Here is a 13,673-nt window from a genome sequence, read left to right on the forward strand (position 1 = left end):
TGGGAATACTGGGACACTAATGTACTGTTGGTGGAGTTGTGATTTGATCTAACCATTCTGGAGAACAATTTGGAACTATGCCCAAAGAACTATAAAACTGTTCATACTCTTTGATCCAGAAGAGTCACTACTTGATCTGTCTCCCAAAGAGATCATAAAAGAGAAGAAAGGACCCACACATGCAAAAAATATTTGTAACATCTCTCTTTTTGTGGTAATAAGGAATTGAAAATTAAGTGGATGCCCATCAATTGGGAAATTGTTGAATATGATATATGAATTTAATGGAATACCATTGTTCTTAAAGAAATTATGAGCAAGATGATTTCAGAAAAGCCTGGAAAGACTTACATGAATTGATGCTGAATGAAGTGAACAGAACCAGGAGAATATTGTATATAGTAAACAGCAAGATTATGTGATATGTGATGATCAGCTATGATAGACTTAACTCTTCTCAACAATACAGTGATTAAGAATAATTTCAATAGACTTAGAATGAAAAATGCCATCCATATCTAGAGAGAGAACTATGAAGACTGAATGTGAATTGAAGCACACTCTTTTTGTGTTTTTTTTTGTTTGCTTTTTCTTTCTTGTGGTTTTTCCCTTTTGTTTTTTTTTCACAACATGATTAATATGGAAAAGTATTTTAAATGTTTGCACATGTATAATCTATATCAGATTGTTTGCAGTCTTGGGGAAGGGGGAAGTAAGAGGAGGGAAAAATTTGGAACTTAAAATCTTACAAAAATGAAGCTATCTTTACATGTAACTGGAAAAATAAAATACTACTGAGGAAAAAAAGTTATCATGATTTTTGCTCTTCTTTTTCTTGTCTTTAGAAAACTCCTCTGGGAGGAGTAAGATAAGAAGTATTGGGAAAATTATATAGATATAGAAAAAATCAAAGATATTAATTAAAAACTTTTAAATTTTCTTTTTATTTCTTTTTTTCCCCTTCTTCTGGCTTAGTTTTTAAATAGTTTTTTTAATTTTTCCAAATACATGCAAAGATAATTTTCAACATTCATCTTTGCCTAACCTTGTGTTCCAAATTTTTCTCCTGCTCTCCATCCTTTTTCCCTCCCTAGGATAGCAAACAATCCAATATAGGTTAAACATGTGATTTTTCTTCTTATGTGTGTAATTCTTAGTCATGCAGCACAAGAAAAATCTGATCAAAAGTAAAAAACAGGAGAAAGAAAAAAAAACAAGCAAATAACAACCACCACAAAATACTATGCTTTGATCCACATTTAGTTACCATGATTCTCTCTTTGGGTGTGAATAGCATTTTCCATCAAAAGTTTATTGGAATTTATTGGATCACCTCATTGTTGAAATTCATTTTCACATAATCTTGTATGTAATGTTCTCTTGGTTCTGCTCATTTCACTTAGCATCAGTTCATGTAAGTCTTTCCAGGTCTTTCTGAAATCATCCTGCTGGTCATTTTTTACCAAACAATAATATTCCATAACATTTGTATACTATAACTTATTCAGCCATTCCCTGACTGATGGGCATCCACTCAGTTTCCAGCTCGTTGCCACTACAAAAAGGGCTGCCACTTTTGCACATGTGGGTCCTTTTCCTTCTTCTGTGATGTCTTTGGGATATAAGCCCAATAGAGATATTGCTAGATCAAAGGGTATGAACAGAAAACTTCTTTTCTTAAAAAATGTAACAAAAATATAATATGGAATTAGTCAATAAGGACCCAGTAAGGGATTCATGACTGGCCTTTATAACTAATCCTTTATTACAAATTCTATCAAAGAAAGCTTGGAGTTAAATAGATTTTATGATCCATTTGTGATGGTTCTCTCAGAACAGTTACCTAACCCTCACCAACACTTGGATGTTGAGTCTCCATGGGATTGGCTACTCCTGCTTTTAGAAATGGATCTTTATTGGCCAATGCTACTTTCTAAAAAAATAAACGAACTTTCATTGTCATCCTCATTCACAATATCTTCATTCATTGTTGTAAAGAAAATATTCTGTGATTTATAAATTAAGTGGCTGCATAGTCCAGTGGAAAGAATATTGTTCTACTGACATAACATAGGTTCAGATCTTTCCCTTCAATGATTGCCATCTTTCATATGTTGGGGGGAACTCAGAGAGTTAATGGCTTGAGGATGGGGTTTGGCATGGACAAAACCTGACTTTAAATCTGGCCTTACATGCTTACTAGCTGTGTGACCTTGGATAATTTACTTCAATTGTCTGCCTTTAGTTTCTTCAGGTAGCAACTCCTTCCCAAGATTCTTATAAGTGGGATAATAGTTGAAAAGGGTTTAGGTTATAGTAAATGCTATGGAAATGTTGTTTGTTATTATTATTGATATTGTTATTATTATGTCTTGGTCAAATTGCTCCATCTTCCTGAGCTTTAATTCCCTCCTTTTCAAAAAGATGAATTTGTACTAGAAGAATTCTTTCTCTTTTAGTTCTAAATCTATTATCCTATAATCCCTCAAAGCTCTTTCTTCTAAACTGCATTAAATCAAATCCCATTTGTATATAGAGCAACTGAAACTTTACCTCAATCTTGTTCCATTTTTTCTCATTTTCTCTCCTGATGTAGAAGTTAGTTAGGTACCACAGGTATATCCTGATTATCGAGTGTGATTAACTGTTACCCTTCTCTCAGGTTTCTACCTGAGTTGGGCAGCATCTTTCCTTACCTGGTCACCACTACGACCCTTTGGATGTCTCCAAATTACTTCGGCAGGATAGTCAGTCACCACACCCGAGGAAAGTTTCAATCTCTTTATTAGTATCACATCTCTCCCTCCTTTTTTCCCTTTCTCTGCCCCTTGCTTATATCCCCTTTCCCTGTTGCCTCTTCATTGCACTAACAACAGTACCACTATTTGAGAGGAGTGTTTTCCTGTTATTAGCACATACTCCAATGCATGACTACTTCGTGTTTTCTTGACCACTTTATACATTTGGTGGATAACTTTAACAGAAACTTGTCTGGCTTAACTGAAACTTGGGAATGCATGTCAGCAGAATACATACTCAGGGTGCCTCTTGAACCCTCTCAGTATGTACTGTTTCCAGGCAACGATCAAAGGCAAAGTTGGGGTTTTACAAAGGACAGAAAGACAATCCATCATATCCTTATATGTTTATAATAACCAGAGCATAGTTAAGGTGTAACTATTCTGGGGATCCAACACCCTTCCATGTCTTATAAGTTTCATTTGACTCAGAGCAAGTTTTATTTAGGAGACAGTATGCCAAAATTATAACAAACAAACAAACATCTCTTATTCTTGGGACAGAGAATCCTGCTTTCTGATTCTGATGCTTATTGCCTGTGTATCAAACTTTCAGGAGTTCACTTAACCTTGCCAAGAATCAGTTTCTTCCTTCATAGGATGAAAGAATTGGATTAGATGGTTTTTAAAGTTTCTTCTAACTCTAGATTTTAGGACCTTCTAAATTATGTCAGGGAATTGCCTCACAATCTCTTCAGACAATTTTTAGAGGACTATTATCCTTTTGCTAGTTAAAACAACAATTGAATAAATTTACATTATTTTTTCCTGCTCATTTGAGTATCTTTTGACAGAATTTATATAGTACTGATATTTGTACTAATCTAGAAGAACTAAGAAGAGAAAGTCTTTGAAGTCAACATAACAACTTTCCTATTCCAGCAAAATTTTGAATGGAAAATGGAACTGATTATCACCTAAATTTTGAGAACATCTTGGAAAGTGGTTGGCTCTGTCTGAACCAATTTCTTTGCATCGTCAAAGTATTAATGCTCTTCATTTTCAATATAAATGGAGAGCACATCAAATTAACACATTTATGATAGATGTGCACAACTTCCATATTCTCTTGATTTGACTTTTCTAGTGTGCTCTTATTCCTGAAATTTAGATTTTGTGGTGACCAGGAATGGTAACAATTTCTGTAATTATTGGTAATGATTGAAAATCATATGTAAATATTCTTCACTATAATCCAATTAAGAAGACTCATTTTGTTAAAAATTTAAATGCTTGGTTATCCTTCTTGATCATGCTTCGACCTTTGATACTCTCATATTTTTCTCCTAGATATTCTCTCCTAAAGCTTTTCATGACACTGTCTCCCTTTTTTTTCTTTTTTTCTTTCTTTTTTTGTTTTTTACCTTCTGATCATCCTTCATTGGCTTTTTATTCAACTCGCATTTAGTTACATTGAATCTTGTCTCTCTCCTCCAACCAGTCTCCCTCCCTGCCATCTCTCCCCAGAGTCTTTTTGTTCCCAGATCTCTTTGTTTTATGTATCTCACTTAGTGATCTCATTAACTATCATGGTTATAGTTATCATCCCTAAGTAGTTCATTAACTGATCTATATGTCCAGCCCTGCTCTTTCTTCCAATCTCCAGTGTCTCATTACTAAGTGCTTTTTGAACATCTTCAATTGGATATTCTATAGGCATCTTAAACTCAACATACCCCAAAGGGAATTCATTATCTCTTCCCTCAATATGCTTTCAAACTTATCTATCACTTATGCTATTCATATCATCCTCATCATCTATTTTTGAAACTTCAGTGTCATCCTTCTCTTTTACACTAAAGAATGAATCTTTGCACTATCTCTTATACAAGCCCCCTCACTCAATTTATACAGTAATGATCCTTCTTTACTTCATACCTAAACCAATTCAATAACCAGTTGCTTGGTGTTCCTATCTCAAATCTTGTCCTATACAATGCGTCCTGCAATCACTGCCAGAGTAATTTTTCTAAAGCACATATTTGACTATAGCATTCTTCTACTCAAGAAGCTGCAGTGTATACTTCTCAGCTTCACAATAAAATCTAAAATTCTCTATCTGCTTTTAAAGACTATTCATATTTTGGTTCCTTCCTATATTTCTGGTCTCTGGGATCCAGAGATACTGGCCTTCTTATTCTTGGCACACAACACTCTATCTACTGATTCCATAGTTTTCACTGGCTATCTGCCATTCTTGGATTGTTCTTCATCATCATAATGCTCTCAACTAAATTGCAGCTTCTCCAGGATAAGACATCTTCCTCACCTTTCTCCACCTGCTATTGTCTTCCTTTTGAAATTACCTTTGATTTTCATGGCATATCTTGTTTTTATATTTTTGCATTTTATTTTCCCACCATAACATAAGTTTCTTGATGCCATAATCATGTTTAGGGCTTTCATTTAGAATTTTAGAATCTACAGATGTAGACCTCCTCGTTCTATATGTAGGAACTATTTATTTGGGGCAGCTAGGTGGTGCAGTGGATAAAGCAGCATCCCTGAAGTCAGGAGGACCTGAGTTCAAATGTGATCTCAGACACTTAAAACTTCTCAGCTGTGTGACCCTGGGCAAATCACTTAATCCCAATTGCCTCAGCTAAATAAAAAGAAAGAAAGAAAAGAATCTATTTAGTCCAAATCCCTCATTTTATAGATTAGGCAGTTAAGTTACTATCTCAGGGTTACAGAGCTAGTATGTTTTGAAATCAGGACTTCAACACAGGTCTTTCTGATTTTGAGACTGGCTTTCTACACCATATTGCTCCTCTGGGCTTTATTGACTTTTAAAAGAAAAGCTGAGGTAATAAATGGGCAAACACTGAAAACAAGATGGAAATTTTTATAATTTGTCCAAATTATATCCTGAAAAGCAAGAAGAAACCCCTATGATGTCTGCCATTGCCGTCTGCTTTTTTGATAAAGGACACATAGTAGAACCAATTGTTTTTCCTTTTGTAGTTATAAAAGTTCAAAAGCCAAAGTAGTTTCCCTTTTTGACAACTGAATTCAAGGTACTTTTAAAAAAAAGTATTTGTGTATCTAACCAGAAGGGGGCAGAGTATCCATTTCATTTTCAAATTCAAACTGAGTGGTTCTAACTTTGGAAAGCTCTGGGTGGGCATGTCCATGCTACTTGGAGTGCCTGTCTCTTATTGGCTCAATAGCTCATCTAAAACAGCTCATTGTGTTTTTAAGCAAAAAAAAAGTAGCATTAAGTCCACACACAGTAGACTAGCTCTTTGAGTTAGAATTTCTCGAATATTGCTCTAAATTAGGGATTCTGGGAGGAAGGAAGAATGAACACCCCCTTGAGCATCATATTAATGATCCTGTGCCTTCACCTGGACTGTAAGCTGGGAGAGGAACGGGGAGGGAATGGGTGTAAGGTACCTTCTGGATGGGAGGTCCGGAGGACATTCTTCTCAAAAGGGAGGAGGAAGAAAAGGCCCAATATGTGTTGGGTGTACTAAATTCTGCGGTGTGGTATAGCTCTGAATTCTTTTTGAGTCTGTCACTCTCCTTCCAAGCAGGGGTGAGAAGCCAGGAGGTGTCTCAGAGTCCCCGGTCCTTGACTGTTCAGGAGGGAGAGCGTGTCAGCATGAACTGCACTTACCAAAACAGCGCCTTCAACTACTTTCCTTGGTACAAGCAGGAACCAGGGAAAGGGCCAGAACTGCTGATGGACATTCGTTCAAATAGGAATAAAAAAGAAAACAAGAGAGTAACAATTCTGCTCAACAAACGAGACCGGCATCTCTCCCTGCACATCACCAATGCCCAGACTGGAGACTCTGGAGCTTACTTCTGTGCAGGAAGCACACAGTGCTCTCCATATATCTGTCACCTGTGCAGAAACCCTGCAGGTGGGGCTCCAGTCTCACCACTTTTCATCTAAAAAAGACTATGGGTCTGAGGATTTTTCAATTTGTTTCTCTATAGAAAAATAAATATTCCTGAAGTATTATTAAAAACCAAGCCTTCTAATCACTTAAAATGTGTTGTTTACTGGAAGAGTTCTCATGGGGAATTGATATATTATTTGAAATAAATCTCTCAAATTTGAGAATGATGTAATGAAGTGCAATCCCATTTCTCCTCAATAAATCTTTTGTTAAAGTCAGTCAAGCAATGACATGGACTAGAATCTAGATGGATCATTGTTCTAGTTAAGTATGGCCATTTTCTGTTCTCTTAGCCCCTTTTTTCTTGGTGGGATAGAAAGTGCACTAAACTTAAAGTCAGGAAACCTGGATTCAAATCTTAGCTGTCACATTTCCTAATTTGTCCTAGGACAAATCACATAGGCTTTCTTAGATGCAGTTTCCTCATTTTAGTCATACAATTATTTCATTTATTTGTTCCTTTTATATTTTATTGATGTAATCATTTAGAGATATAAATTTCCCTAAGTACTACTTTGGCTGCATCCCATATATTTTGGTATATTTTCTCTTTGTTGTCATTATCTTTAATGAAATTATTGATTTTTTTTATTTATTCTTTGACCCATTCATTCTTTAGGATTAGATTGCTTAGTTTCCAATTCCATGGCCCTTTTCTTAATGTAATTTTTATTACATTATGATCTGAAATGGATGCATTTAATATTTCTTTTCTGCATTTGACTGTGAGGTTTTAATACTCTAATATATGGTCAATTTTTGTTGTGCCATGTACCACTGAGAAAAGATATGTTTCTTTCTATTTCCATTCAATTTTCTCTAGATGTCTATCATATCTATTTCTTTCCCTTAAATTTTATTGATCTTCTTAACTTCTTTCTTATTTATTTTTTGGTTAGCTTTATCTAGGTGTGAGAGAAGAAAGTTGAGGTCCATCAGTAATACAGTTTTACTATTTATTTCCTCTTGTAACTCATTTGGTACTAGATTATTTGATGCATAAATGTTTAATACTGAAATTACTTCATTATCTATAGTACCTTTTAGCAAAATGTAGTTTCCTTGTTTACCTCTTTTAATTAGATCTCTTTTTGCTTTTTCTTTATTGAAAATCTGATTGCTATGATAGCCTTTAAAAAAACTTTAGCTGAAGGATAAAAAATTCTGCTGCTGCCCCTTAACCTATTCTATGTGTATCTCTGTTTCAAGTATGTTTCTTGTAAACAATATATTGTAGATTCTGGTTTTTAGTCCATTCTGTTATTTGCTTTCATTTTGCAGGACAGTTCATCTCATTCATATTCATAAGCACACTTATGATTACTAACTGTATTTCCCTCCTTTCTGATAGCATCCCCCATTTATCCTGTTCTTTTTCCTTTCTCCTTGCTCCTCCTTAAAAGCATTTTGCTTCTGAGCATCATCTGCCCATATCAGCACCGTCTTCTTTTTTATTCTTCTTTCCTTGATATTTCCTTTAGGGTAAGGTAGATTTCTATATCCAATATCTATTTCCTCTTTGAGACAATTTCAATGAGAGTAAGGTTTAAATATTGACTACCTGCCCCATTTTACCTTCCATTATAAAAGTTCTTTTGCATCTCTTTTAAGAGAAATAATTTATTCCACTCTATTTTTCCCTTCTCCCAATACAAACTCCTTTCTCACCACTTAATTATTATTATTTGTTAATTACCTTTGTCTAGTTCCAGTGTTTCCAGATATAGTAGTTTCTTTTTTCTTGGATGAGAAATAGCTTGGAGAGAAGGAAATGGGATGTCTAAATAATTGAGTTATGTAACTCTACTCATTAAGTGACTATGTACATAAAACAGATTTAATAATTTTGGGTTTTGATGACCACATGAATAATTCCAAAAGTCTTAACAGAAAGGGATAAATTTAAATCTTTCACTTGTACACTATTTTTTTTTTCATGCAGTGACCTGAGAAGTGATATATGACATATGAAAATTTTGAGAGACAAAATTTCTGGATAATTAATAATTTTTAAAATTATGACTAGTGAATAATTAGTAGAAGGATGGTCATTTGTCATTCTCTTGTAAAGCAAAAACAAATCAGGGAGACCTCTTAATGCTTATATGGCCTTAGAAGAATGGGTATTCCCAATAGACAACCATCTAATGTTATTGGTTAATAACTAATTAGAGAATGAATATTATATTGAGAAGTGGATCTATTCTAATGAGGGACTAGGGGATATGACTTTTCATTATTTCGCTCTTACTCTCATGTCATCCTCAGCCTCAGGAAATCTAGACAAAGGATTTACTCCAAATCAAGTGTGAGTATTCAGAATTTACCCAGATTAGATTCTCTTTCTAAGGTTTTTCTAGTTAGGTGGGGTAATAAGTCCATATAGATAAGATAGTATAAATAGGGCAAATTTTTGGGCAAGGTCAGTGACATCTTCAAAGTCTGGCTGTATTAACCTACAGGTGCTTATTTTTGAAATAGAAAATAGAAAGAAAAAATCTTAATCTTAGTAATTGGTTTAATCTCTCAGATATTATTCTCTTAGACTTAACCAAGAACTGGAAAAACCTGATTTACTATTATAGGTACAGGAAAAAAAATTCTTCACTAATGGTTTCCTAGAAATTGTTATAGAATTGTTGGTAAATGCCAATGACACTAGAGACTTTCATAGAATTAAATGATCCAGTCAGTGTTGATAGGACTTTTTATTTGCTCCATTACTGAAGACAGTAAGAGGAAAAGGCAAGAAGGGTACTGGGGCAATTCACAATTCACAAACCCTATCCCATAGAGCTCCAAGGGAGCACTGGAGAAGAATGAGGAACCACTAGAGATAATGGCGGGGTACCTTGGAAATGGTGATTTCCTGTCCACAGGAGCAAGAATGAGTCCAGCTCCCGAGAGTGGGAGTTTCTAGTGGCTGCATGTAGGATGTTGCTTGTATAAACCATGCTTTTATTAGCGGTCTTTGTTCCTATTTACACAACTCTAAGATCAGGACAGCTTTGGATTCAAAGTCACACTAAATGTTTTATAAAGAGGTGAAATTATTCTATGGGTACTTTTGATTTGTTTTTCACCCTTTCCAGGGGTCCTCAAACTACGGCCCATGGGTCAGATGCAGCAGCTGAGGATGTTTATGCCCCTCATCCAGGGCTATGAAGTTTCTTTATTTAAAGGCCCACAAAACAAAGTTTTTGTTTTTACTATAGTCCTGCCCTCCAACAGTCTGAGGGGCAGTGAACTGGCCCCCTATTTAAAAAGTTTGAGGACCCCTGCATGAGCTATGAAATACTTATCTGTTAGGAAACAGGAATTTTCAAGTGTTGAAAAGAACATTTCATACATGGAAGTTTCCAAAAGTAGGATAGAATAGAGAGTTATCAGGCATGAAGAAAAATGTCTAAGACACAAACTTATTGTATTGAGAAATAATAGGCCTAATAATTAAGTTTTTTTAACCCAAGAATACAGAAGGCATTTAAAAATATGTGACAAGATGAGAGTATGCCCTGCTGAAATATAGATTCAGTTATCAGTGTACTTGTGACTAAAATGATTTATGACCAGTACATACCAGTAAGATGATGCTGCTCAGAGAGAAATATTTGGTAGTTTTTTTATTGAGTCAGATTTGTTTTCCCCTCTACTAAATCTATCGATTAATCAGTATCTACCTATTAAATGGCAATAAATTGCTTGGGACTGTGCCAAGTAGTAGAGACACAGAAACAAAAAAACTTGCCCTCTAGAAACTTACACTCTCCTAAGAAAATAAACAAGTATCCATTTAGTCCTTTTCCAATTCTTTGTGACCTCATTTGGTATTTTCTTGGCAAAAATACTGGGGTGGTTTGACATTTCCTTCTTCAGCTCATTTTACAGATGAGGAAACTGAGGCAAACAGGACTAAGTGATTCACTCAGAGGCATACAGCAACTAAGTGAGATGAAATTTAAATGCATGAAAATCAGTCTTCCTGATTCTAAGCCCTATTTTCATAACCAAGTATGTATACACACACGATGAATATAATATTTAAAAAATTGGAAATGGAAAGCTCTTAAATCTGGGGGATCAGTAAAGGAATCAACATTGAGCAAGGCATTGAGTGCATCCTGTAATGAATCTATTACATCGAAAGTATAAGGGTACTATTGCTTCATCAATGGGTATCAATAAAACAAAGTCTTTCCCATGTTCCAAGCCCTTAAATAACCTATTACAATTACATCAAAGCAGCATACTGAATATGTATGAACTAGAGAACCATTACATCACCATGCTAAGTACTAAGTATATATGTGAACTAGAGAATCATCACCTCATCATTTCCACTGAGATAACACTTGTTTCAAGTATACTTCTCCAGAGTTCTGGCCCTCTACAGTGGGGAGACAAGGAGAAGGTATCCCTTGTGGAAGCATGATGAAGTCAGTTAGAGAATTCCCAAAGTAGTCCAGGCAGATGAGAAATGAAACTTAAGAAAGTGACTGAGAAATGCAAATAATGTAGATTAAACTTTTAAGAATGTGTCATGTGTATATTTTTCTCCCTGGAAAACTTGTTGTCAAATATTTATTACCACACTTCTAGATATAAGTACACATATACATAAAAATGGAATCAGAAGATTCACAGTTTGAGTCAATAAAAGTGTCTAACACTTCTCTCTTCACATAATGGATTCCCAGATTGGGTATTTAGCACCTATCTTTGTGCAGCAAAGATATCCTTCTTCAGGTGGCATGAGCTGGTAAACTAACCTTACTACTAGGCCACACTTACATTATCAAGCACAAATAGTGGAGTTTTGCTCTTTTCTCTCTATCTTTTGGGAGACAACATACAGGAGCTAAATATGTTTCATGAGGAAAATATAAAAGCTATTGGGATTGAAGGTGAGTAGATTAAATGAGAAATAGAGAATGTTTCAACTAAGATAATAGACATGACCATATAAAGATCTTATATAAGATACAATTTAGTTTTGAAATTCTAGAGTATTTAATTTTACTAAGAAGAGAAGACACTGGAACCTTGTATAATATAAAATAATCATATTTCTTCATCTTTGTTTTAAATTTATTATTTTTACTTTTCCCCAGTTACATGTAAAAACAATTTTAACATATTTTAAAAACATTGAGTTCCAATTCTCTTCCATCTTCCCTCCTTGCCCTTATCCTTCATTGAAAAGGCAAACAACTTGACATGTTATATATATGTAGTCATGCAAAACATTTCCATATTAGTCATGTTGTAAAAGAAAACATGGATAAAAAATCCCTCAAGAAAAATAAAGTTTAAAAAGTGTGCTTCATTCAGACACAATCAGTTCTTTGGGGATTGATAGCATTTTTCATCTTAAGTCCTTCAGAGTTGTCTTGGATCATTGTGTTGTGGAGAATAATCAAGTCATTCACAATTGATCATTTTACAATATTAGTGTTACTTTGTATGCAGTCCACTTCACTGCATCAGCACATGTAAGTCTTTCCAAGTTTTCCTGAGAACATCCTACTTATCAATCCTTATAGCACAATAGTATTCTATCATAATCACATAGCCACAGAACCATAATAACCACAGGTTGTTCAGCCATTCCCCAATTGATGGGCATCTCCCCAGTTAGCAGTTCTTTGACCCCAGAAAAGAGCTGTTATAAACATGTTTGTATATATGGGTCCTTTTTATTTTTTTAATCTCTTTTGGGATATGTATATTTTTTAGCTCTTTGGGGCATAGTTCCAAATTGCTCTACAGAATGGTCAAATCAGTTCAAGACTCCACTATCAGTGCATTAATGTCTCATTTTTTCCAAATCTCCTTCAACATTTGCCATTTTTCTTTTCTGTCCTGTTAACTAATTTAATAGATATGGGGTAGCACTTCAGAATTGTTTTAACTTACATTTCTCTAATTAATATTGAGTTAGAGCATTTTTTCCATATGATAAGTTTAATTACTTCATCTAAAAACTTTTTGTATCTTTTGATCATTTATCACTTGGGGGATGGCTCTTATTTTTACAAATTTGAGTCCATTTTCTATATGCTTGAGAAATAAGGCCTTTATCAGAGAAACTTGCTTCTTTTTTCAAAGTTACTATTGCTAACTGTATTTCCTTCCCTCATATTTCCCCCATACCCCATTTGTTGTATTCTCATCCTCCCTTTATCCTGTCCCTCCTCAAAAATGTTTTGCTTCTGACTATTCCCTCCCATAATCCATCTTCCTTTCAATCATGTTGCCCCCTTTTCTTATTCCCTTCCCCTTGTAATTTCCTGCATTAAAAAGTAGATTTCTACATCCACTTCAGTATGCATATTATTTCCTCTATGAGTCAATTCTGGTGAGAGTAAGGTTCATTTTCCCTCACTTATCTCCTCTTCTCTTCCACTGTGGGAGCTTTTTCTTGCCTCTTATATGTAAGATAATTTAGTCCATTTTACTTCTCTTTTTCCTCCCTTATCCCTTAACTTTATGTTTTAGATATTATTCTTCACATTCAACTCACACCTATGCTCTCTGTCTATAATATACTGATTTTAACTGCCATAATAATAAGAAAGGTCTTTTAACGTAGAAGCCAAGAAGGAGATGAATGTCTTAAGAAGCAGAACTGGCCAAATGGAAAAACCACAAAAATTCACTGGAAAAAAAACTTTAAAAAGTAGAATTGACAAAATTTCTACCTTAAAGGATTACTGGCTTGGAATATGACGTTCCAAAGGGCAAAGGAGCTATGATTACCAATTGGCCTAGTATATTTTTTAAGGTGCTATTTTTTTCAGTATTTAAAAAAATCCCTTTTCAGGTTGTTGATTCATTTTTTTTAATTTTCTTGCATCATTCTCATTTTTCTTCTCAACTTTCCTTTACCTTTCTTTTTAACAAAACTTTTTATTTTCAAACCATGTGCATAATTTTCAACATTCACCCTTGCAATACCTTGTATTCT

The 13,673-nt window shown here is 34.5% G+C and overlaps 1 gene segment (V, D, J or C); it reads left to right on the forward strand.

Annotated features, from left to right (window-relative positions):
- Positions 1 to 6,020: 6,020 nt before the first annotated feature.
- Positions 6,021 to 6,777, forward strand: LOC100927825. The segment is given in 2 exon segments: positions 6,021 to 6,152; positions 6,335 to 6,777. Coding segments are annotated over 2 exon segments (417 nt in total).
- Positions 6,778 to 13,673: the final 6,896 nt, after the last annotated feature.

Source organism: Sarcophilus harrisii, chromosome 2, assembly GCF_902635505.1.
Source record: "Sarcophilus harrisii chromosome 2, mSarHar1.11, whole genome shotgun sequence".
NCBI classification, from domain to species: Eukaryota; Metazoa; Chordata; class Mammalia; order Dasyuromorphia; family Dasyuridae; genus Sarcophilus; species Sarcophilus harrisii.